At 39.5% G+C, this 27,042-nt stretch overlaps 1 protein-coding gene across 1 annotated transcript in view; it reads left to right on the forward strand.

The window, feature by feature from the left end:
- Positions 1–11,975: 11,975 nt before the first annotated feature.
- Positions 11,976–27,042, forward strand: part of LOC126295388 (zinc finger protein 658B-like) — a 245,525-nt gene continuing 230,458 nt past the window's right edge. The window contains exon 1 of the mRNA XM_049987869.1: positions 11,976–12,162. Within this exon, the coding sequence (XP_049843826.1) occupies positions 12,106–12,162 (57 nt within the window). The 5' untranslated portion in view covers positions 11,976–12,105. The remainder of the gene's footprint in view (positions 12,163–27,042) is intronic.

Consider the following 27,042-nt stretch of genomic DNA (forward strand, 5'->3'; position numbering starts at 1 on the left):
TAAATCTTTTTGCGCTCTGCAGTTTAATAAGAGTTTCTGTTCAACATGTGTTTTGTTTAACTGTGATCCTCATGTGGCAAAAAACACTTGCCAATAATATGATCAGTTCGAAACTGAAAGGGACAAGAGTGGGATGACCAAAAGTGTCTGAAGAGGATGTCAACTGTGTCAGACTACGTTGCCTTCATAGTCTTAAGAAGTCTGTTTGGATAGCAAGTCTTGCACTTCAGTTGTCGTAGATGACTGTGTGGAAGGTTTTAAGAAAATGTGTACACATGCATCCATACCGGTTACAATTGATACATGCAGCAAAACTAGATGACATTATAACTTTGCATGTGAAGTGTTGCAGCAGGAAGCTGACTTTCTGTATCAAGGGCTGTTCAGTGATGAAGCAACCTTTCATCTGACAAGTAACACTACCCAAGTGGCACTTTCCGATTCTGATACACTTCAAATACAGTATGTTGTAGTCTAGGTCAAAATATGAGACATAATTTTTTTTTTTATGTGCACCCATACGGTCACTCAAGTATTGAAAACCCTCCCAAACATAACGCAGTTCTTAGTTTTTGAGCACATATCACTGAAACAGTTGGAGATACCACAAAAATGTTGAAACATATAATAAACAAATACAACGAATTTTGTTGTTTGGTGAATGGTAAACTCAAAAAGCTTTTTTTCCCCTTCATATCTTTTCATAAGTGTTCAATGTGCCCTCATTGAGATGGATGCATATGACAATGCAGTATTCAAATTGTTCCCACACTGCAACGAACTTATCTTGAGTTGCAGCTTCCGCAGCTGCTGTTATGCAATGTCTCTGTTCATTCATTGTTATTGGTAACGGACACACATAAACAGTCTTTTACAAACCCCAACAAGAAATAACCACATACAAGCAGGTCTGGTGACCTTGAAGACCAGTAATGTAAGGCTGAATAATTTGGGCCAGTGCGACTAACCCATCATACAGTAATCCTCCGATTTAAAAATTGTCGCACTTCCAAATGTCAGTGCGGCAGTGCCCCATTATGTTGCTAAATGATTTCATTCAGATCAGTCTCCAACTGTGGGAAAAGAAAGTTCGGAAGCATATCAAGATATGAGCTTCGTGAAACAGTGTTCCCTCTCATGTTGTACAACTTCAGGTGATTGTTCTGTACCCCAGATTCTCACATGATGATGATTCACCTTTCCATTTAAGTGGAATCTTGCCTCGTCACTAGACACTACGCATGGAAGAAAACTGTCATCCTCCATCTTGCCCCAAGAATGAAATTACAGAACGCTACACACTGTTTGTCACCTTCACAAAGAACTTGCAGTAGCTGAACTTTGTATGGTTTAATGTGTAAATGTCTATGCAAAACACACACCAGATGGACATAGGGGGCATGTTGAGCTGTCGAACTGCACAACGAACTGATTTCTGCGGACTCCATGTGAAACTATGGTGGATGCATTCAAAGTCTGTGTCAGACACTTGGTAGCGGGCCAGCGATATGCCTTTACATAAACAACCTGTTTCTCGGAATTGTTCATGCCATCGTCTAATGCTCTGTACTGAAGGAGGATGCACACCGTACATAGTATGAAAGTCACACTAAACAGTTATTACTGACCCGCACTGCGCAAAATGTAAAACACAAAATGCTTTCTGTTGTCCAGACACCATTTTTAATAGAACTGAAGTGGGTGCTTACTGCTGCTACCCAGTGAGAACCATGTAAAACTTGAGAGTTCGCTCATCCAACAGTATGTTGTACACACACACATATCTCAAATAAGATAATAGTTATGATTTCTTTAAATCGGATGGTTCTTTTTGATACACAGTGTATTCTGAAATCCTCTCCTCACCTCATAGTTTTTGAAATGGTAAAATGTTTGTGTGTAGTAAATCTAACAGCATATTTAACAACAGTTTCAACCACATATGATAAAAGTGCATCCCAGAGTCACTGTAGTCAGATATAAGTGAGAAGTATACCTATATACCGCTATATGCCTGTTCTATACGCAGTATGACACATCATACACAGCGATGGTGTTGTTTGCTACCATGAAAGGAGGACTCCTGGAGGATTGAATTGAAACAGTAAGGTCTCACTCGCTGTGGATTATGATAATAACAACCGTGGAGATGGCGATAGGATACACCGGTTTTGTTTTTTCATGGTCTTTGTTTTGTTTTCTTTCTTTGGTTGGTTGGTTTTGGATATTACGTTTGACATCTACTATTTTACAGTATTTAGGTTGTGTTGCTTTACCTTTGATAGTCAGAGCAATAATGAGGGGACATTATATTATTCAGTGCAAAGAAGTGCTGCATACACATACGCATTGCACACCACGCACATCTGATTACTGCAATATTATTGCACAATTTAAAAGCGTGTATCATGATTTTTAAAACAATAATTAACAGGAGGTACACATATATCAGGTTTTTCTGTGATGCATCAATCCTTGAACCATGCATACCTAAACATGTTCACAAATTGAGGGGATCAGAACTGATTATGAATTGAAGATTGAATTTTCAGGATATAACTCCTCAGGTGCAAATTTAGTAGGATTACATCAGAGAACCGCTTTAGAAAGTTCTTCTACAGTCTGTATGTGTAAACATTAAGAGACTGGATTATGCCAGTTGTTCCAGCAGAAACAGTTATAGTCTTTATGTCCTTAATACCTTTGTCTGTGTTGTTAAATTTATTTTCCATTTGTCCTATCCAGGAATCTCAACACAGGACAGATCATCCACTGACAGTAGGTAAGGAAACATTTGCAAACCATTCCATAGTGAGAACTGATGTTAATTTACCAGATGTTGAAGCAAATGCAACAATATTATCAGCTTTGTACATAGTTCGTTGGACAATGGGTCCAAACTGGCCCCCTGTTCCCTCTGCATGACTATGAGCAAGTGTATTGTAGAATACCACTTGCAGATAGGGCTGGCTGTCTTGTGTAGCTATGGTTTAATGAATTCAATTTTTAGAGTTCCTTTAAAGGAAATTAAATCCAGATTGGTCCAAGTTGTAAATATTTTCATCTCCTAATGATGCAATATTAGATTTTATGTTTGCCACAAATGCATTTTCTGGAAATTATTCTGTGTCTTACTTCAAATGGTGAGCCCATTTTGTAGATGTCGTGAATAGATGGCACAACGAATTACCTCCATCTCTCGCCCTCAGAGCCCATTGTTTCAGGTCCTAGTCATAAGTAGGTTAGTGATTTATTGCATGCCTTCTGGAATTGTTCCAATACATATTTAGAAATTTGTAGCTTTGTGTCCCTCCTTAGTGACTTGTGTTGTTCATCTATACAGTGATTTTGTATCCTTAGCCTTTCTGAACTTATGTTGGACTGTTTTTAAACTCTTATTCTTATTCTTTCTGTGCCAAAATGTAACTGCCTTTTTTTGTATTCCAATATTACCATTTGACTCTTCTTAATGTCTTCCACAACATCCTCATACTCCTATTCGTACACCTCTTCCACTGTGACAGCCTCAGAAAATACATTTTCGCCATCATAGGTCAAAGTACTATAACTGCCTACAAATATGTTTATGTTGACAGACTAAATGTTATGTGAATGATGGTTTTTTTTATCAGTAATGATAGAGTCAATATTGAATTGCGGATCATCAAAGTTTTCATGTAATAGGTTTAATACATTCTGTGGATTCATCGTGCTGTATTTTGAATGACATATGCAGTTGAAATGCATGCATACATTAATGCATATCTATCCTATTATCCAGCCATCCAACACATCCACATCATTGTGTTTCCTCCAAGCAATTCAATGTCCATACCAACCCAGCCGCATGACGTGTATTGGTATAAATATGAGGCAGCCATGTGGTGCGCATGTGCGGAGGTTTTGGGTAGACTGAGGGTGTCGTGCTCTTGTAACTCCCCCCCCCCCCCCCCCTCCAGAGTACAGGGTCACAGTATATCGCAATATACATGTAGTCACTATAAGTCCATACTAATGACCAAGCGAGGTGGTGCAATGGTCAGCACACTGCACTCGGAGGGAACAACGGTTCACATCCAAATCCAGTCATCCTGGTTTAGGTTTTCCGTGATTTCCCTAAAATTGCTTCAGGCAAATACCGGGATGGTTCCTTTGAAAGGGCATGGCTAACTTCCTTCCCCAGTCAATCTGTTGGGACCGATGATGTCGCTTCCTTCCCCAAATCAGCCAGCTAACCAATCCTTATTAATGGTTCCTACATGCTCATAGTTACTGTAGCCATTGTAATAATTTATAGTGTAGATTAGTCTTTCCGTAATGCTTTCTTCTGGTGATCTATTACAAGTATGTCTAATAAGGAAACAAGAACATACAATGTATGATGATTTCTGCTGGAACAACCAGCATAATCCAGCCACTTGATATTTACCCATACAGACTTTGGAAGACTTTTCTAACACAGTTCTCTGATTTAATCGTACTATACAGCTCTGATGTAAATTTGCATGTGATGAATAATGTCCGGAAATTCAATCTATGATTCATAATCAGTTCTGATCCCCTCAATTTGTGAAGAAGTTTAGGTATGCATGGTTCAAGAGCGGATACATGACCAAAAAACCTGATAAATGTTAACCTCCTATTAATTATTGTTTTAAAAACTGTGATACATGCTGTAAATTGTGCAATAATATAGCAGTAATCAGATGTGTGTAGTGCACAATGTGTGTGTGCATGCAACACTTCTTTGCAATGGATAATGCAATGTCTCTCATTATTGCACTGACTATCAAAGATAATGCAGCACAACCTAAATACTGTAAAGTAACAAAGTAGATGTCAAACTTAATATCCAACACCAAAGAAATAAAACAAAACAAATAAAACAAAGATCAAGAAAAAACAAAACGGGAATAGCCACTCGCCACCTCCACGTTGGTTATTCTCGTAATTGACAGAGAGCCAGACCTTATTGTTTTAATAAATTCCTTCAGGAGCCCTTCTTTTCTGGTTGCACAGTGAAATTGAAAACAACACTACCGCCATGTATGACCAGCATCATATGCCACACAGTGTGCATATAGCAGTAGATAAGGGTACTCCCAACTTATATCTGACTACTGCGACTTTGGGGTGTACCTCTATCACATATGGTTGAAATTGATAAAAGATAACAACGCGGTTTCTATGGGCTGGTTTTCACCACTTCAATAGCCATTTGGACATGTATAAAAAAGTACGTGTCATATTTTGTTCTAGACTACAACACATTTGAAGTGTTTTAGAATCAGCAAGTGGCACTTGGGTAGTGTCGCTTCTAAGCAGGAAGGTAAATACTGGTAATGTTGGTATTGGGGGGTCAAAATATCCTCAAGCACTTTTATGTATCCAACAGATTCCCCAAAATTAAACATTTTCTTTGCTGTGTCCCAACACCAACATCAAGTGCACAATTTTTTTCCCCCCTCTGCTGAAGCTATCATAGCAGCGGTGGCTTATGTGGATACGTTGCAAGAATGTCTCTTTTTCCCAATTAGAAAGTGAACGTACAAACTATTTGGCAACAAGATGGAGATCTTGGTATCTCTTTTTATGAGAGTGGTTGAATATTGATGTTCCTGGCAGTTGGATTGGTTGCATTGACCCCCCTCCCCCCTCCCCTCTACATTCACTTTGACATCCCACAGTGAGTTTTTTCCTTTGGGGCATTATGAAGGGTTGTGTTTACATTACACAACTACCTAATGATTTGCCAGAGTTAAGAGACAGAATTGAAGAAGCTATTGCATCCAATCCTCTGGATTTGTTAACCAAAGTGTGGGAAGAATTAAATTTTAGGTTGGGTGTGTACCGTATCAGTTGTAAGAAAAAATAGATGAGTTTTACCTTCAAATGATGTATGATTTGTTGTAAATTATCTAAATAAAACTGTTTATATTATACCATTGAAACTGGGACATTCTTTTATGGGCACTTGTATATTTTTCCTGGAAAAACACTCAACAAATGCACTTGCAGGTCAAGCAAGTTATCATATTGCTTTTCAAACTGCTAAAACATTGAAGCTGTACTAAAGGAAGATTTAAAAAGACATGTTTACATGAACATATAGCTTCTGACAGACCTAAGGATTTAGGGTCTCTAGTGTCTCTAGCATTTAACTGTTTGTCACAGAATTTAAGAATATCCAGTACTGTTTCATATAATGTAAGAGCTCTTGCAATAATAATAATAATAATAATTATTATTATTATTATTGCTGCTGCAGTTCCCTTGGCACAGATGTTTCTGATGCTGCTCAGTTGGCACTCTACATTCCCATAGCACATAATAATTGAGAGAGAGAGGCAGGCAAGCAAGCATATTGACAATCTGGGTCTGCAGTGGAGTAATCTGTCTTTTGTGGCTATAGGTGGTGCAGTGGCCATATTTGGCTGAAATGTTGGTTTCCTGCTACTTCTACAAATACACTATGATCGTTAACCATTTCAAATAAAATTTTTACATTACATTGCCTTCTTCAGCAAAAGAATTTGGTTGTAAATAGTGTGAATGTAAGAGAAGTGATAAGTGTAGTGACTTGTAGAACAAATTTCATCTGCTGTCTTGCTCTCAAACATCATCAGATCAAAGCCTTCTTGGAAGATCTGGAAAGCAGGTATGGTGATGTGCCTTGCCAGTGATATATGCTGGCCAAGTCAACTTAGTCTTTGAGATATTTTTTGAACTTAGGAATGAAATAAATACAGCCTGACAAAGAAAATGAAGACTGAGAAGAGTTGGGAGGCAGGGGGAGGAGGGGAAGGAAATAAAACTTCACGGTATGAGAAGGTGTATGATATATCTGTGATTACAAAATCAAGAGATTTAAAAAAGTGGAAGTATGAATCTACTTATGAGTACAACATTGCACCCCCACTTGACATGCAATATTTCAGTTGGAAAGGATGTTATTAAACTGTTGTACCCCCTTCTGAGGCAAGCTGGCCCACAACTGTTGTAACTGGTCCTTGACATTCTGGATACTGGCACAGGGATGGAGTTTTTGACTGAGCTGGTCCCCCACACATTCTAAGGGGGACAAATCTGATGATTTTGGTGGCTGCAGGAGTGCCCCACAACACACTGACAGTTCATAGAGATACGTACCATGTCCAGGCATTGTTCTGTTGAATTTCAAACAGATGTGTACCACATCTAAGTGCTGTCCTGTTGAAATTCATAGGCACATGTGTCATGCACAAGCATTATCCTGTTGAAAAATGGCACTACGGTACTGTCATGTAAGAGACAACACATCACTATGTCCCTGACGTATGGTTGTGCCATCAGAGTTCCCTCAATCACTACCAACTGTCACCTAAAGTCATAGACGATGGTTACCCACAATGTGATGGCAGTAATAAAGCTGCCATGCCGAAGAATGGGACCTCTTTCCAAGGAGCTGCCATGACAATGGTCATATTTTATAATGCAGAACCACAGTTCATCTCTGAACTTTTGTGTTGGGATGTTAACACAAGACAGTAATTCCCTACTCTGGCTGATGTTAGTCTATGACAAGGTGGAATGTCCTCAGATGGTAAGTGCAGATGTGGAAGGACGATAACACTGTCTCACACGAGTATGCGGTATCTCTATTTCCTTCACGAGTGTCTGTTCAATATCTGATCCTGTTCACACTCATTACATACGGTAGCAGGCCTGGTAACAACACTAAAACGAACAACGCTGATGCACTCTGGTGCCTGTTCTATTTGTCACAGAGAGTTATGACTCTAAGACATACATACCCATTAACAGTCTGTACATGTGTGAGGCATTGACATTCACCAATATCTTCTGGGTGCTTCACTATTTTGTTTTTCAGGCATTGTATGTACAGGGTGTAAATAGCATAAGCTGCCAAAATTATGCAGAAAGCACATCCTGATGTTCTTCACAAAAGAGTCTAATGAAATGTTGTTGTATCATGTTCTTTATTTTTGTATTCCTAAAATAAATGTATTTATAGCATTCATAGTGGACACATATCTGTTTACATTGTCAACTGAGGGTACACAGCCTCGCTTGAGTATTACTGACATCAACGTGATGGTCTGAGAAATGGATGAACTGGAGCAACATAAACTTTGGATGTGTACGACGACATGGTGCGGCAGTCAGGCGCTGCCAAAGTAAGCAATGCAAACAGTCATTAGGTTGTCAAGAATTGTAATTCATTTTATGTAAACAATTAATTAAGTACAACAAGCGGTTTTATCTTTTACAATATTACCATAAGGAAGGTCATCCTAGTAAAGACACCAGACCGCATTATCCTTAACTGTGACAGCTATACGAACTTCCGTTGCTTCCTGTCAGACATTTTATGTCATTGGGTAAGTGATTAAAAATTTTTGTTTCAGCATTGTGCACCCTTTTTCATGCTAAAGACAACCGTAATGTGTAGTAATGAATGTCATTTTTCCTTCTTGTGTTGTAATTATGTATACCATTGTTCCCTTTGAACTGTAGTGGATTATTTACAACTAAGTTCATGAGCAGCTCAGGGAATAGTTGGTAGACTCTTTGGCCTGTTCCACTTTTATCCCAGTCATTCTGCTATGTGCCCACTTTCCAGTTTAGGAGTTGGGGCGTGGCTGTTACTCTTTAGTCTAAGATTTCATGGACTTCGTCGAGTCCCCTTTATGTAACCAGTAGGAGGCTGCACTGCATCTTACCATGATGTCTACTGAGTAGAGTCCGAGTATCATGAGTAAAGCATCATTTGGCCTAGTGCTGAAGGCCCTGTGAGTCTGAGGAGAGCACACTCCTCTATGCACATCACAGTATTTGACTGTTCCACGTGCACCAAAGTCTGTGCACCAAAACTGCATAGCTTGTGACGGATGTGGAAACTGCATCATGACAGGTTATCATTGCTTGCACCAGTAACTTGTAGTTTGCTGTTGAGGCACAGGCAATTTTTTGCGTAATATTGCTTACTTTGTTTATGACTGATTGAACCTGTTGTGTGAAGCTCCGCTTTGCATCCAGTTGAAATCCAGGGTATTGCATGACTGTCTGGTGATGAGATGCTTTCTAATTTAACTGTAGAATTTCTGCATAATGAAACTTGATCTTTAAGGAGTATGTATGTAGTTTTCAGTGGGGCTATTGCAAGTCTGTTGTTTACGCATCATCAGTTCATCTGGGAGAGGACCCCATTCATCACCTCCTCCAGCTGAGCTCTCAAGTTCCCTGACACCACAGCCAAGATGTCGGCAGCATATGCCACCAACCAATCCACTTGGTCATCTTCTTCTAGTTGGCACAAGAGTGGTTCAGTTGCCAGGTCCCAAAATACTGGCCCACAAATCAACCCCTGTGGGCACCCTTTGGTAGTTCTTTTTATTAGTTTGTGTCCTGGCTGACCAGTCCACAGCTTTACCCCTATAATAATCTATGAAGCTGTAATTTAGACACTGGAGAACCCATCCAGGTAAAAATAGTAGGCCATCATCAAGAATGAAATGCTCCTGCAATTTCAATTAATATTGCTAGTGTATATTTTTTGTTATGCGTGTTTATTATTTCAATTACCTTGTTATATGGATCTTCAATCCATTTCCATTTTTCTTAAACCAGACTGGCGATGATTAAGTCAGTGAAGCTCTCCACATAGGGGAAATGTGTCACAGAGGAGCCTTTCCTGAAACTTTGCAAGTGTGTTAGTCAAACATATTGCTCTATAGCTTTTAGGATTAGCCAGATTTTTAGCCTTGGACTTTTTTATTGTAACAGCTTTTGCTAATTTCCAGCTAGCAGGGACTTTATCCAGAGTTAAGGAATCATTTAGTGATCTGGTAGAAATGGAACAATTTGTGCTTTTATTTGTTTCAGAAGTTCAACATGATTATTATCTGGTCCTGGAGCTTGTCTGTTTTTCAATTTCATTATGGCTTAGGCTATTTCTTCTTCAGTTCCGTAAACTATGTGGTTATTAAAGAATTATTGTATTTATTACTTAGTGCACATCTGTGTTGCCTGTTGGTTTTGTTATCTTCTTGATCATACAATGAAGGCTTTCACGACTGGATGGTACTGTTGTTGATAATTCTTCCGGGTTATATGGCTGCGGTCCATGGAATTCTTCTATTCCTAATGTTTCGTCCAATACTGCGTTGGACATCTTCAGAGGTATGGCTGGTCCTGTCAGCAGGACCAGCCATACCTCTGAAGATGTCCAACGTAGCATTGGACGAAACGTTAGGAATAGAAGAATTCCATGGACCACGGCCATATAACCCGGAAGAATTATCAACAACACTATCTTCTTGACCATTAATTGTGAGGAGTTTGCCAAGCAGATATTCTGCTGTCTGTCTCCATCCACAGGTCATCGAGCCATTTTCATCTTTGATTGTGGAACATTGGTCTTCAGGTGGTTTCTCAGGTAGCTTTCGCATTGTTCTTGGTATTGGGTCTTATGATTTCTGTAATATGCCAGTCAAGCTGCCTCAATGGCTGTGGAGGGGACCTCTGATAACCTCTCCCAGCTTGCCTTGTATGGTTTCTGTGAAAATTAGGTTTCCATCACTGTTATTTATATTGTTTACTGTGAATGTAAGTACATTGTGATCACTGCCGATCAACCCAGACTGGACCGACCACTTGAAAATATTACTTACAACTTAATGTCTATGTTATAGCTGTGTCGGCCCTGTCACTGATGGTTCACGTCTAACAGATCAAGTTCTTGAATGATGTCTAAAACCTTATTGGCCTCTACCATCTACATGTGTGCTAAACCGGGGCACTTATCACATTTATATCTGCTGTTGTCAATAAGTTTTTACCATGAGTGTGGTTATCCACAACAATCAGAGAAACAAAATGTTAATAATATTGTCTGCTTGAATGTTCTATTCTAGGTCCAATCTTGTTCCTGCTTTATTAATGATTTAGACACAGTAACCCCATTCAGGACATGTATAAAATTTACACATAACACCAACATACTGATAAGGACTTCTGTACATGAACTTTTGTCCAATATTAATGTAGTGAGATTTACTGGACCAGATAAATAATAGTAATGAAACTTGTATTTCTCCCATGGCTAAGTAAGGAACTTAAAGGGTACTAACTGAATAACACACTTCCGTGAAAGGCAATTAGCTCACTTCTCGACCAGCTACAGGTAGTTACTCCTATGGTGCGTAAACTTCAAGCGTGGAAATGCCTTCACAAGTGTCGGCCATGGGTGAGAATTGCGACGGGGTTCATTTGAATTAGTACACACTTTCCCACGAATTCGCGATGTTTGGGAATGGCGCCACCTTGGAGAATTTTTGGTGAAACATTCGCGTTGTTCGGTTATTCATGACGAACTACAAGAGTACGGCAAGTTGCACATTGGATACTATATGTTTTGGATGAATTTAATATCAGTGCCATAGATCAAAACGTAACGATATTTCATTGAGACAGTCGCAATTAATTAAGATGAAGTGTATAACTCTTTGTCATTCCCAAAAACTTTTTCCGTGACTCCGGTTAATCATTCGTATGTATCATAACAGTGCCAGAGTCTTAAAAGCTTAGTCTTCTCGCCTTTAGACATACATTTCTCCAGTACAAGTTTTTGTGATAGAACTGTCTGCCTTGGATTAATGACCACTGACCAGTCACATAACTGCCCTGTTGCTTTACTTAAAAAAAAAAAAAAAATCCTGTAACGCCAATGATATTGCCTGCTTTTTAACATCATACAGCTTAAACATCCACGGACACCTGCAATAGTCGAAGAAGGCCGTGGCATGAGAAAAGCCCATAATGTGCCTTTAAGGGAATGCATTCGTTGTACAAACGGAAATAAATTCACGAAACTGAAATTTATAGTCCTGTTTCTGGAACTGGTTTCCGCATACTTCAAATCTGATTCTGTTTGGGGTTACTTCAATTATGGTTCACTTGTGTCACGTTGGCATTAGAAGACTCTGCATTCGTTTGTTTTTTATTTTTTGTAGTGTTTTGTGCGTGGTGTGTCATCTGGACAGAGCGTTTAATCGGAATATTTGTTGAAGTTAATACATTCGTTGAAAAGTTTTAATACACATTATGACTTTCGACCCTGTTTACGTCAAGACAGAAATTTTGTCACCTAATTCTGAAGAGGTAAATCTTACTTTCATTTGCCTGCAGTATGTGGGCGTAACTTTTAAATAGGCTTGTAAACAACCACGCGTCAAATGAATTTTTGTGCTAATCTCATTTAGCCGTTGATTTACAGTACCTCTTTTCTGGCGGGTTGGATGCATCAAATAAATTAAGTCAAGAATTCGATAGTTTGCAGTTGAAGTCGAATTGTTTTGTTAGTATTTTCTACGTTAATTCCAGAGTTCCTTTGTCACACCACAGTGGTACAGTAACGAAAACGCGTAGTAAATTATCTTAAACTTACTTATATTTAAACTTTTGTGCATCAAAACTGCAAAGAAATAAGTTTCATTTCAGCCACGTCTTGCGATAAATTCGGATGATGAAACCATGTCATTAAAATCAGATACCATTAGTCATTAGGGAAACGAATATCAAATAACGATTGGAAGTTGTGACGTTTGCTTGCATTTAGAATTTGTGGCACACTTAAGGTAGTGCAGGAGTCAGTAGCCCACTAAATATGGAATTTAATGACATAAATGAATGATTCCCCATTCAAGTACTGGACATTCTGTATTTTCTCTCTTTTAGTAACATTAAAAACAAAAAAAAGCACTGCTTATCAGGAACTTCATTTTATACATACAATGAGAGAAAGGGAATTCCATGAACTCTTGCTTAATACTGATTGAACAATTACCACCAGCAACGTGAATGCAGTAGGCTTGTTTTGAGTTGCACTTGAACTTTTTGAGTTCTTGAAGCACAGTTGTCCTAAGTGATTTTCTGAAAATCCACAAGCACAAATAGCCAGCATTTTCGACAAATTGTTACTTCATCTTTTCCCCATAAGGGGATCGATGTTGGGTCAGCCCTTGGTATAGTTATATGTAAATGATATTCTATCATATACCGAAGAAACAGAAATAGTTCTGTTTGCTAATGATACAACCACTATAGTGAAGTCTAATGGAGTATGTTCCACACTTGAAAAACTAATAATATTTTCTTGAAAATTAAAAATTGATTCTCTTCAACTGGACTGTCACTGAATTTGGAATAAAGACAATACATGCCATTTAGTACTGCACATGTCCTGATGACACCATTAAAAATAACTTATGAGGATCAATCAATAAATGAAACAGATTTTTATATTGATAAGAACCTGAACTGGGAGTCACATGTTACAAATCTTAAATGTCTAAGCTTCGCAGTTTTTGCATTATGGGTAATACTAGATTTTGGAACTGAAAAATTGTCCAAAATTTGATCTACCTTTTCTGTTTTTATCCACCAACATTTACAGCATTATATTCAGGGGAAACTGATTGCTGAGGAAGAAAAGGGTGCTGTTGCACAGAAGTTTGTAGGCAGCTCTTTGACCACCTACCCCCATCTTGTCCTGAAAAAAGCTGTGTCAAAATTCAGTGAGATCTTGAAAAGACTTCAAAGTGGTGCTGAGACTGACAACCTGCTTTAAATGTTCAAAAATAAAAAAAAATAGAGCACTTTGGGAAAAAAGTATATCATGTGACTATAATATCAGTAAGTCACGGTTGGAATCGACATACAATTACTTGGGTGCAACCGTTTGTAGGGGTGTGAAATGGAAGAATGATCACATAGGCAGAGTTGTGGACTCTGGTTTATTGGTAGAATACTGGGGGAAGTGCAATCGCTCTACAAAGGAGATTTCTTGCAAATCACTCGTATGACTGGTTCTAGAATATTGCTTAAGTGTGTGGGACCCACAGCAGATAGGATTATCAGGGCACACTGAACGTACACAGAGAAGGGGAGCATGAATGGTCACTGGTTTGTTTGCTCAGTGGGAGATGTCGCAGAGATACTGAAGGAGCTGAACTGGAAGACTTTGAAGATGGACATAAGCTATCCCAAGAAAGTATATTATGAAAGTTTCAAGAACTGGCTTTAAATGCTTACTCTAGGGACATACTACAACCTCCTACGTATCGCTCACACAGTGATTGTGAGGATAAGTTTTGAATGATTACTGCACACAGAGAAGCATTAAAACAATCATGCTTCCTGCGCTACATATATGGGTGGAATAAGAAGAAACTCTAATAACTGGTACAATGGAGCGTACCCTCTGCAATGCACTTCACGATGGTTTGCAGGAGCACAGAGTGTAGATGTGGGTGGAGAGAGAGAGAGAGAGAGAGCGAGAGAGAGAGAGAGAGAGAGAGAGAGAGAGAGAGAGAGAGAGAAAACCTGAACTTCACCTTTTGAGTTTTTTAGTATAAGAGACCTGTGGCCCCTGGTAACTCATTACAGAGTAATTACAGCTTCTTTGATTTCTTACGCCTTAAATACACGGTGTGTCATGTTTGAAAACAAACTTGTTGCATTCACTTACAGTACTTGCTGTTGACAGAAGTAATACCTACATTAATTTTAGTCCTCGAGATTGCATTCAGTACTTCTCGGTTCTGTCTCAGGTTTATTTTTGTGGCGGTGTGACTTTTTGGTTAACACTGATACACAGTAGCATGGAAATGACTGATGAGGAGTTGACCTATATGCGCCTTGTATGGGTTCAGTATATGCAATGGAAAGGCAGCACATTGATGCGATACTCAGCAGTTCTTACAGTGACTGTAACCACCTCATAGTAGTTTTACATCTGCATGTAAGCTTCCATGAATAACTGGCTTCTTTTATCTTGTTACTTTTTGGTGATTGTGTATTACATACTTTTTCACTGTTGCAAATAATATTTTCGGAAATAAAGGTATTTCTGGTAAAATGTCAGCCTAGCCCATAATTATATTTATTGAAAAAAAATCAGCAACCATTTGTGCAAAATTAATTTGTTGAATTTCAGTAAAGTGAGATAACTGGACATTCACACGCAGTACTGCATACATGTCCGTCAAGTAACACAGCAACCGCCCACCAGTGTTCACATGCGGTGGTAGTTGATGGGTGTGCATACATTACTGTGGGTGAATGTCAGTTATGCAGGAGTTGTTATTGGCATCCTTAAGTCTAGGCGATTGCGTTGTTCTTCGAGACATTTTCCGTTTGGCCTACGAGTATATGAGCTCGATGTTCTGCCTACATGCCATGTACCAAAGAATCACTGTATGAATCCCTGTTAGTTGACTCGTGGCCATTCTGTGCCCTTGCAAATGGGACTGCTCTCCTGGAACCTAATTGTGCTCTCCATTTATCAGAAAATAAATTTTATGTAACTGTAGTCGATGTTATTGGTCAATGTTACTTGACTGTGTATCTTTAATAATTTCTGCAAGAAACTGTAGTGACATGATAAATTCTTCAGTTTATTTTAATTTGCTAATTGTGTGAGTTGATTAATTGAATTTTAACAGTGGAAGTGATGTTACATTACGTTTCATCTCAGGGTTTTCAATTATTAACAAATTTCTTGAACTAAATGTTTCTAGAGTACATATTACTAATTAAATAAATGTATCTAAAAACAAAGTTGATGTGACTTACCAAACAAAAGTGCTGGCAGGTCGATAGATACACAAACGGATCACCCTGTGGCTAAACATGCCTTGGTGCACGGCCAGCACATCTTGGCACAGTGTTACAGCGTCCGGGTTATCTGGATACTTCCCACTAACACCAACTTGTCAGAACTCCGGAGATGGGAACTTGTCCTTCAGTATATCCTCTCTTCTCATTATCCGCCAGGTCTCAACCTCCGCTAATTTCAAGTTGCCGGCGCTCATACCTCACCTGTCTTTCAACAACATCTTTGCCTGTGTACTTCCGCCTCGACTGACATCTCTACCCAAACTCTTTGCCTTTACAAATGTCTGCTTGTGTCTGTGTATGTGCGGATGGATATGTGTGTGTGTGCGAGTGTATACCTGTCCTTTTTTCCCCTTAAGGTAAGTCTTTCCGCTCCCGGGATTGGAATGACTCCTTACCCTCTCCCTTAAAACACACATCCTTTTGTCTTTCCCTCTCCTTCCCTCTTTCCTGAAGAATCAACCGTTGGTTGCGAAAGCTTGAATTTTGTGTGTATGTTTGTGTTTGTTTGTGTATCTATCGACCTGCCAGCGCTTTTGTTTGGTAAGTCACATCAACTTTGTTTTTAGATATATTTTTCCCATGTGGAATGTTTCCCTCTATTATATTCATAATTAAATAAATGTGTATATTGGTGGTATAAGACAGGGTATGTATTATTGAGATAGAGTTAAGTATTTCTTTTAATGTACACACACACACACACACACACACACACACACACACACACACACACACACCACACACACAACATCTACATTTAAGTAATTTACAAGTTTCCAGTGAAAATTGGTTGTTCTGTCTGGTCTAAATGGGACTTACATCTACTTTCTAGTATTACGGTTGTGAAGTGGTGAGTTCATCCTAAATCAGTCTTGCTGTTAACCAGAAATACCACCTGGGAGGTGTATGCATTGAAATGTAAGTGCGAGAATCCCTAGGTCGCTTGAAGAGGCTGTCACAAGATGTTCCATTTGCAAAATACTCTTATTGCACACTTCTATAGAATAAATAGTTTTTATGTGCATAAGATTATGTTGTAGGACAAGTCATCTTCTTCGTTTTCCAATGGTGTTCTGTTGGTTGTTCCAAATGCTCTTATGGGAGTTTAAGGATGCCATTATTATTATTATTTTTTTTTTTTACAATGATGGCTCTAAATCTTCCAGTAACATGGCATATGCTTTCACACCTTCTATTGGCACAGAACACCATCTCTTGCCTGCCATATGTGGAGTATTCACTGCAGAATTGCTGGCCATCTGTCGGGCTCTCTGCTTCATTAAATGGTTCTCACTCACCTGAATTTTGTTATGTACATACTCAGTTAATGGCCTTCAGTCTATCGCTTGGTGTTTTTTCCACCACCCCTCAGTTTCTGCCACCTTTCTGATTTTGGAGACGCTGGCTCTTTTGTTGATTTCCTTTGTGTTCCTGACCATCCAGACATCCTGGCTAAGGAACTTCGTTATCGTCTGGCTGGTGGGGGTGCAGGGGAGGGAGGGGGTCTGCTACCTATTCCTGTTCTCTGTGACCCCTCTGGGCACAGATTTGTGGCTTTACATCAAATCCCTTTTTGCTCAATTGTGGGCCAACTCTTTGGAGGCTACACCTCTGTCTAATGAACTTCATACCTAAGTGGCATTCTTTCCTCTTCCTCTCCCAGTGGGAATCAACCTTCCTCTGCCATCTTCGTAGTGACCACACTAGACCCATGGTGTTCTACTATGCAGTTTAAGGTAGTGAAGGTCAGTTACAGGAGGAACAGAACTTCTGGTTAGGTGAATTCAGGGTTATAAATACAAAATCAAATAGAGGTAATGCAGGTGTAGGTTTAGGAAGGGATAAGGAAATAGGAATGTGAGTAAGCTACTATGAGAACCATAGTGAATGTATTATCATAGCTAAGATAAACACAAAACTCACACCTACCACAGCAGTGCAAGTTCATATGCCAGCCACCTTCACAGATGATGAGGAGATTGAAGAAAAGTTGGTAAGATAAAAGAAAGTATTTAGGTAGTTAATGGAGATGAACATTTAATTGTGATGAGGGACTGGAATCTGAAACTACAAAAATAAAGAGAAGGAAAGACAGTAGGTGAATATGGAGGGGGGGGGGGGGGGGGGAGGGAATGCAAGGGGAAGTCACTTGGTAGAACTTTACACAACATAATTTAATCATCGTTTACACCTGTTTTAAGAATCATGAAAGAAGATTATATATGCGGAAGAGACTTGGAGACACTGGAAAGCTTCAGACTGATTATATAATGGTAAGACAGATTTTGGGACCAGATTTTAAATTGTAAGGTGTAGTCTCTGACCACAATTTCTTTTATGAACAATAGATTAAAACTGAAAAAATTGCAAAAAGGTAGTAGATTAAAGAGATGGGACATGGATAATTTGAAAGAGCCAGAGGTTGCTGAGAGTTTTAGTGGGACATTAGGCAGTGTTTGACTAGAATGGTGGAAAGATGAATGTGTAGCTTGAAGAGATGAAATAGTGAAGGTAGGAGAGGATCAAGTAGGTAAAAAGACAAAGACTGGTATGAATCCTTGGTTAACACAGGAAATATTGAATTTAACTGATGAAAGGAAAAATATAAAAATGTTGCAAATGTTGCAGGAAAAAGGGAATATGAACATCTAAAACAATGAGACTAATAGGAACTGCAAAATGGCTAAACAGGAGTGACTAGAGGACAGAGGTAAGGATTTAAAAGCATATTTGACAAGGGGAAAAATAGATACGACCTACAGGAATATTAAAGAGGTTTTGAGGAAAACATAAGTAGCTGTAAGAATATCAAGGGCTCAGGTGGAAAACCAGTCCTAAGCAAAGAAATAAAAGCTGAAAGATGGAAGGGGTATTAGAAGATATGTATAAGGGAGATGAACTTAAAGGCTATTTTACAGAAATGGCGAGATAGATAAATGTAAGATGGAACATATACTGCGAAAATAATTTGACAGAGAACTGAAAGACTTAAGTCGAAACAAAGCCCCGGGAGTTGACAACATTCCATCAGAATTACTGATAGCTTGAGAGAGGCAGTCGTAGCAAAACTGCAACTGGTATGCAGGATGTATGAGATGGGGGAAATACCCCTCAAACTTCAAGAAGAATGTAATGTTCCAATTCCAAAGAAAACAGTTGCTGATAGATATGAAAATTACCAAACTGTCAGTATACTAAGTTATGGTTGCAAAATACTAACACAAACGTTTTACAGAAGAATTGTAAAATATGGTATAAACTGGCCTTGGAGAAGATCAGTTTGGGTTTCTGAGAAATGTGGGAACACGCAAGGCAATACTGACCCTTGACCTATCTTAAAAGATAGGTTAAGGAAAGGTAAATCTACATTTATAGCATTTTCAAACATATAGATAGTTTTTGACAGTGTTGACTGGGGTATTCTCTTCGAAATTCTGAAGGTAGACGGAGTAAAATACAGGAAGTGGAAGACTGTTTACAATGTATACAGGAACTGAATGACAGTTATAAGACTTGGTGGCCATGAAAGGGAAGCAGTGGTCGAGAAGGGAGTGAAACAAGGTTGTAGTCTATACCTGTGGTTATTCAAACTGTACGCTGAGCAAGCAGCAAAGGAAACAAATGGAAAATTTGGAGAATGAATTAAAGTTCAGGGAGAAGTAATAAAAGCTTCGTAGTTCGCTGAGACATTGTAATTCTGTCAGAAACAGCGAAGGACTTGGGAGAGCAGCTGGGCAAAATGGACAGTGTCTTGAAAGGAGGGTGCAAGCTGCACATCAACAAAAGCAGAACAAGGATGGAATGTAGCTGAATTAAATCACAAGATGCTGAGCGATTTAGATTAGGAAATAAGACATTTATAGTAGCTGATGGTTTGTTGGTTATTTGGATAGCAAAATAACTGATGAAGCCCGAAGTAGAGAGGATGTAAAATGTAGACTGACAATGGCAAGAAAGCATTTCTGAAGAAGAGAAATTTTTCAACATCGAATATAGACTTAAGCTGTAGGAAGCGTTTTCTGAAGGCATTTGTCTGCAGTGTATGGAAGTGAAACATGGATGACAAACTGTTTAGAAAGGAAGAGAATAGAAGCTTTTGAAATGTGGTGCTACAGAAGAATGCTGAATATTAGATGGATAGATCATGTAACTAATGAGAAGGTAGTGAATAGAATTGGGGAGACAAAAAATTTGTGGCACAACTTGACTAAAAGAGGGGATTGGTTGATAGAACACACCCTGAGACTACAAATGATTACCAATTTAGTATTGGAAGGAAGTGTGGGGCTAAAAATCGTAGAGGGAGACCAAGAGATGGATACATTAAGATTCAGAAAAAATGTAGTTATTTGAAGAAGAGGCTCACACAGGATAGAGTAGCATGGAGTGTGGCATCAGACCAGTCTTCAGACTGAAGGTAACAACAACAGCAACCACATGTATAATTTGTCACTGCATTTTGACACGTTATTTCTGATTCATAGTTTTAGGTGTCTGTTTTTACTGTTACTTATCATCTTCCTCATCCCCTTCAATGTCACCGTTGCTGCTGTCACTGTGGATGTTGTCATCCATCCTCTGCAGGTTTTTGTTACATTGCATATAGGCATGTTTGTTGTGTCCTGTTTGCAGGTACTCTTCATGTGCTGTTTGTGAAATACTGTCTGTTAATGCATTTAGTTGTGCCCATTTCCTTTGTCTCATATTGCTGTATATACATGTATTTCTGTTGCTGTGTTGTCTAAGTGTAGTGTGTATCTGTTGTTAACATATTGTCACAGAAGAAGATAGTGTGTTCTGGGGGATGTTCCCCCCGCATACACATGTAGGTGTCTGTCTCAGACTCATGCCATTTAAGTGCTTGGGGTAAGGTCCATTTACAGTTAAGAAATGTACCATACCACACTTGGGATCGATGTGTTTCATCTACATCTACATCCATACTCCGCAAGCCACCTGACGGTGTGTGGCGGAGGGTACCCTGAGTACCTCTATCGGTTCTCCCTTCTATTCCAGTCTCGTATTGTACGTGGAAAGAAGGATTGTCGGTATGCTTCTGTGTGGGCTCTAATCTCTCTGATTTTATCCTCATGGTCTCTTCGCGAGATATACGTAGGAGGGAGCAATATACTGGTTGACTCTTCGGTGAAGGTATGTTCTCGATACTTTAACAAAAGCCCGTACCGAGCTACTGAGCGTCTCTCCTGCAGAGTCTTCCACTGGAGTTTATCTATCATCTCCGTAACGCTTTCGCAATTACTAAATGATCCAGTAACGAAGCGCACTGCTCTCCGTTGGATCTTCTCTATCTCTTCTATCAACCCTACCTGGTGCGGATCCCACACTGCTGAGCAGTATTCAAGCATTGGGCGAACAAGCGTACTGTAACCTACTTCCTTTGTTGTCGGATTGCATTTCCTTAGGATTCTTCCAATGAATCTCAGTCTGGCATCAGACTTTATATGATCATTCCATTTTAAATCACTCCTAATGCGTACTCCCAGATAATTTATGGAATTAACTGCTTCCAGTTGCTGACCTGCTATTTTGTAGCTAAATGATAAGGGGCCTATCTTTCTATGTATTCGCATCACATTACACTTGTCTACATTGAGATTCAATTACCATTCCGTGCACCATGCGTCAATTCGCTGCAGATCCTCCTGCATTTCAGTACAATTTTCCATTGTTGCAACCTCTCGATACACCACAGCATCATCTGCAAAAAGCCTCAGTGAACTTCCGATGTCATCCACCAGGTCATTTATGTATATTGTGAATAGCAACGGTCCTATGACACTCCCCTGCGGCACACCTGAAATCACTCTTACTTCGGAAGACTTCTCTCCATTGAGAATGACATGCTGCGTTCTGCTATCTAGGAACTCCTCAATCCAATCACACAATTGATCTGATAGTCTGTATGCTCTTACTTTGTTCATTAAACGACTGTGGGGAACTGTGTCAAACGCCTTGCGGAAGTCAAGAAACACTCTCAGCCACTCCCTTATGTCAGGGAGGAAGTCGTGCAGTCTATGTTCCATATCACTTACATCTCACTCACCTTGCCTTGTATCCAAACACCAACTTTTAAGGTGATATGTCATGAGTATCGCACATGAGATATTGTGTGTACATTATCTAGTCTCCCCATCCTAAACCAGTACCTTGCAGTTCTGTATTTGACTGTGATATCAGACGGGCATATTCTGAGCACCATAAACAGTGCATCCACTGAGGTGGTGCCGAAGACTTCTGATAGCATAAGCAGGACACATCTCTGCCCTCATCTGACTGATGCTTTGCCGGCCGCGGTGGTCTCGCGGTTCTAGGCGCGCAGTCCGGAACCGTGAGATTGCTATGGTCCCAGGTTCGAATCCTGCCTCGGGCATGGATGTGTGTGATGTCCTTAGGTTAGTTAGGTTTAAGTAGTTCTAAGTTCTAGGGGACTGATGACCACAGCAGTTGAGTCCCATAGTGCTCAGAGCCATTTGAACCATTTTTTGACTGATGCTTTGTTGGTGACAAGTTTGTCTGTGTGTCCATGTTCTAGCTGTGAAACTGAGTACCGATTTGAAGAGCGCACAGTTCATATGGTTGGTAGAAGTAATCTGTACATTTTGAATTTAGCCTCACTAGTTTATGTGGTATTTTTTCTGCTTTGTCTGTTAGCCTTGTGTGTTTGTGGAAAGTCAATTTCTCATCTAAACCCAAAATAATGTTACATATGCTCGTTTGATGTTTGTGCCCCCTATTTTAACTGAAGGACTCGTTTGGAATGACCCTTTCAGTAATGTGTATGTTGTTCTGTGCTTGGCAATTCTGAGTTTATTGTTGTGACACCATTGTGTAATTGTTTGTAGTATTCAACTGACTTTCTCTTCTAGATGATCTCCGTTGTTTGCAGTGATTACTACTAATAGGTCATCTGTGTATGCAACAATTCTGCGTGACGTGTCATCCCTATCTAGAAGTTGTAGGAAGGGTTTAGTTATTAAGTCCCAGAAGATGAGGCTGCAGATTGACCTTGAGGAGAGTCTTTGGTAATTCTTTTAATTACGTTCTGACAGTCCATCTGCCATTCAACTACTCGGTCTTTACAGTACTCTAAAAACTGTACTACAGTGATTGTGTTACTCCTGGAAGTCTGGACCATTGAAACATCGTGGGGCAGTAAAGGTTATCGAGTGCTCCAGGAATGTCAGTCGTTATTGCCACAGTGTATTTCTGTGTTGTGTTATTAACTATGTGTACAGTGTGGTTGATGGCATTGTCTGTGGATTTGCCAGTTTTGAAGCCAAATAGGTGTTGGCTTATACCCCTGAGAGCTCTGTCGGTTTGCAAATGGTTACACAGTAGCTTCTCCTAAATCTTTGCCAGATTGTTTATTAGGCACATAAGTTTTTAGGTCTTTGGATCTGAAGGATGCCTGTTTGCTGATTTCTTACTAATGACAGCTATGGAGGTTTCTCATACTGTAGGTATCGTGCCCAGCCATAAGGCATTGTTTAGTAACGTTGTTAGGAACAGGGTGATCTGCAGTCCTAATTTTTTTAGTGTTACCGAGTGGATACCGTCTGGTCCAAGTGCTTTCTTGTTTTTGATCTCTGAGATTGCTAGTAAAACCTCTTTTTGTGCAAAAGGACACTTGACAATGCCAGTGTTGCGTGATGTGCGTAGATCATCTCCTAGTGTTGTCTGACACTGTGTGTCTGTATCAGTGATGTCGTCAGGGAGCAGTTTATAGAGCAGAAACTCCACTGTATTCCTCCATCCAGTTGTCATTGTGCATTCACCCTGTTTTAATATTCCCAAAACTAATGGTGTTTCTGTGTTCTCTGTCAGCGTGTTGTATGCCCTCCCCCCACGCACACACACATATTTTGCTTTGTTTGTGTTGTTACAAATCATTCCCAGTGTTGTTTACCTGTGTTTTATAGGATCTGTTGGTATAAGTCTGTGCCTGCCTATACACCTCAGGTGTTACGCATCTGTCTCTGTCTAATATTGTCCTTTGATATAATGTTTGTTTGTGTCTGGCATTTTGTTTGAGTCTCGTAAGTTTGTTGGCCTGAGATGTTGCTCAGCGTTTTGTGGTCTTTGCCGCTGGTATCAATGTGTTTTGTGTGTGTTGTATTACCTGTGTTAGTTTGTGTGCTCTGTTTTTGATCCTTCCATTGATGTTTTCTAGACCGTGTTGTTGTATAATTTCTGCTAACTCATTCCAGTCTGCTTTGTGGAACAATAAATGTCTGGTGTGTTTATTGGTGTTGTGAATTTGTGTTAGCGTGTATACTATAACATTGTGCCCACTACTGGTCATATAGTCGCATACAGTCCAGTTTGCCAGGTATGCCATTGCTGCGTTATTTGCTAGCGTAAAGTCAATATTATTGCTCGTACTGTCGAACCCAGTATACATTGGTATAGGACCCTCAGTGTTTGTTACATGTAATTGTGTCTTTTGTGTGAGATCGTTGATTATGTCTCCTTTGTCATATGTCTGAATGCCAGAGGATGGATCTTGAATTAATGTCAACACTTATCACTAATGTTTTGCCTCTTGCATACATTTCTGGGTCTCTGATATGGTCTACTTAAGGTTGTATTGGTTTTTATTGGGCGTACATGGGTCACCTGCATAGTCTTCTCATTGGTTAGTTCTATGTTAACTAAATGTTGAATGCATAACTGTGTTATCTTACTTACATGTTTTATGCAAAATTACTATAGCAGCCTTATAGTCATTGTTGCCTATTAATTGTGGTAGCAAGTGTTGGTAGATGTACTAGTTGCCCATTTCTGTTATAAGGTACTTATAAGCACATTGTGTTTGCCTGCAGAGCTTGTGCTTTTTTATGGGATTTCTGCACTAACTGCAGCAAATGTTGTAATATGTTCATTTTATGTCTGTGTGTTCTGGGTGTTTTAATTAAGTATACAAAGCATTTACCACTTGCGTGTTTGTAACTCAAATATGTTCATCACTGTGCTCTTACATGATCTCTACATATTTGAGCATGAAGTCGAGCAGCGGCTCTGCTGATGTAGGAATATGCTTTGTCCTTGGGATGGTCCTGTCTGCGTGCTCTGTTATTGGAAATCAGACAGAATCATTCTTTGGCTGATGCAATTGAAGCAAAACTGCTGCACTGTCTGCGTTATATCTATTTTCTCGAGTCTGTTTAAAGTAACTTAGATTAGATTAGATTCAGTATTCGTTCCATAGACCAAAAAATGAGATGATTCTCATGGTTGTGGAACATATCAGAAAGTATGACATAAAACCATAAAACATTTGAATATAATACTTACTACCCTGATCATTTGTCAGGAGATAGTCGAAAATAAGCTAATGCAATGCAGTAAACTGGGACAGCTAATATTTACAGAATTAACACACTGTCAGAATCAAACACTGTTGTTGTTGTTGGTGGTGGTGGTGGTGGTGGTGGTGGTGGTCTTCAGTCCTGAGACTGGTTTGATGCAGCTCTCCATGCTACTCTATCCTGTGCAAGCTTCATCATCTCCCAGTACCTACTGCAATCTACATCCTTCTGCATCTGCTTAGTGTATTCATCTCTTGGTCTCCCTCTACGATTTTTACCCTCCACGCTGCCCTCCAATGCTAAATTTGTGATTCCTTGAGGCCTCAGAACACGTCCTACCAACTGATCCCTTCTTCTTGTCAAGTTGTGCCACAAACTCCTCCTCTCCCCAATTCTATTCAATACCTCCTCATTAGTTTTGTGATCTACCCATCTAATCTTCAGCATTCTTCTGTAGCACCACATTTCGAAAGCTTCTATTCTCTTCTTGTCCAAACTATTTATCGTCCATGTTTCACTTCCATCCATGGCTATACTCCATACAAATACTTTCAGAAATGACTTCCTGACCCTTAAATCTATACTCGATGTTAACAAATTTCTCTTCTTCAGAAACGCTTTCCTTGCCATTGCCAGTCTACATTTTATATCCTCTCTACTTCGACCATCATCAGTTATTTTGCTCTCCAAATAGCAAAACTCCTTTACTACTTTAAGTGTCTCATTTCCTAATCTAATTCCCTCAGCATCACCCAAGTTAAGCCGACTACATTCCATTATCCTCATTTTGCTTTTGTTTATGTTCATCTTATATCCTCCTTTCAAGACACTGTCCATTCCGTTCAACTGCTCTTCCAGGTCCTTTGCTGTCTCTGACAGAATTACAATGTCATCGGCAAACCTCAAAGTTTTTATTTCTTATCCATGTATTTTAAAGCCTACTGTGAATTTTTGTTTTGTTTCCATTACTGCTTGCTCAATATACAGATTGAATAACATCGGGGAGAGGCTACAACCCTGTCTCATTCCCTTCCCAACCGCTGCTTCCCTTTCATGCCCCTCGACTCTTATAACTGCCATGTGGTTTCTGTACAAATTGTAAATAGCCCTTCGCTCCCTGTATTTTACCCCTGCCACCTTCAGAATTTGAAAGAGAGTATTCCAGTCAACATTGTCAAAATATTTCTCTAAGTCTACAAATGCTAGAAACATAGGTTTGCCTTTTCTTAATCTACCTTCTAAGATAAGTCGTAGGGTCAGTATTGCCTCACGTGTTCCAACATTTCTACGGAATCCAAACTGATCTTCCCCGAGGTCTGTAAAGAATTCACTTTAGTATTTTGCAGCTGTGACTTATTAAACTGATAGTTCTGTAATTTTCACATCTGTCAACACCTGCTTTCTTTGGGATTGGAGTTGTTATATTCTTCTTGAAGTCTGAGGGTATTTTGCCTGTCTCATACGTCTTCCTCACCAGATGGTCGAGTTTTGTCAGGACTGGCTCTCCCAAGGCTGTCAGTAGTTCCAATGGAATGTTGTCTACTCCGGGCGCCTTGTTTCGTCTCAGGTCTTTCATTGCTCGGTCAAACTCTTCACGCAGTATCCTATCTCCCATTTCATCTTCATCTACATCCTCTTCTATTTCCATAATATTGTTCTCAAGTACAATCCCTTGTATAGATCCTCTATATACTCCTACCACCTTTCTGCTTTCCCTTCTTTGCTTAGAACTGTGTTTCCATCTGAGCTCTTGATATTCATACAAGTGGTTCTCTTTTCTCCAGAGGTCTCTCTTTAGTTTTTCTGTAGGCAGTATCTATCTTACCCCTAGTGAGATAAGCCTCTACATCCTTAACATTTGTCCTCTAGCCATCCCTGCTTAGCCATTTTGCACTTCCTGTCGATCTCATTTTTGGGACTTTTGTATTCCTTTTTGCCTACTTCATTTACTGCTTTTTTATATTTTCTCCTTTCATCAGTTAAATTCAATATTTCTTCTGTTATCCAAGGATTTCTACTAGCCCTCATTTTT

The sequence above is a fragment of the Schistocerca gregaria genome, chromosome 11 (genome assembly GCF_023897955.1).
Source record: "Schistocerca gregaria isolate iqSchGreg1 chromosome 11, iqSchGreg1.2, whole genome shotgun sequence".
NCBI lineage: Eukaryota > Metazoa > Arthropoda > Insecta > Orthoptera > Acrididae > Schistocerca > Schistocerca gregaria.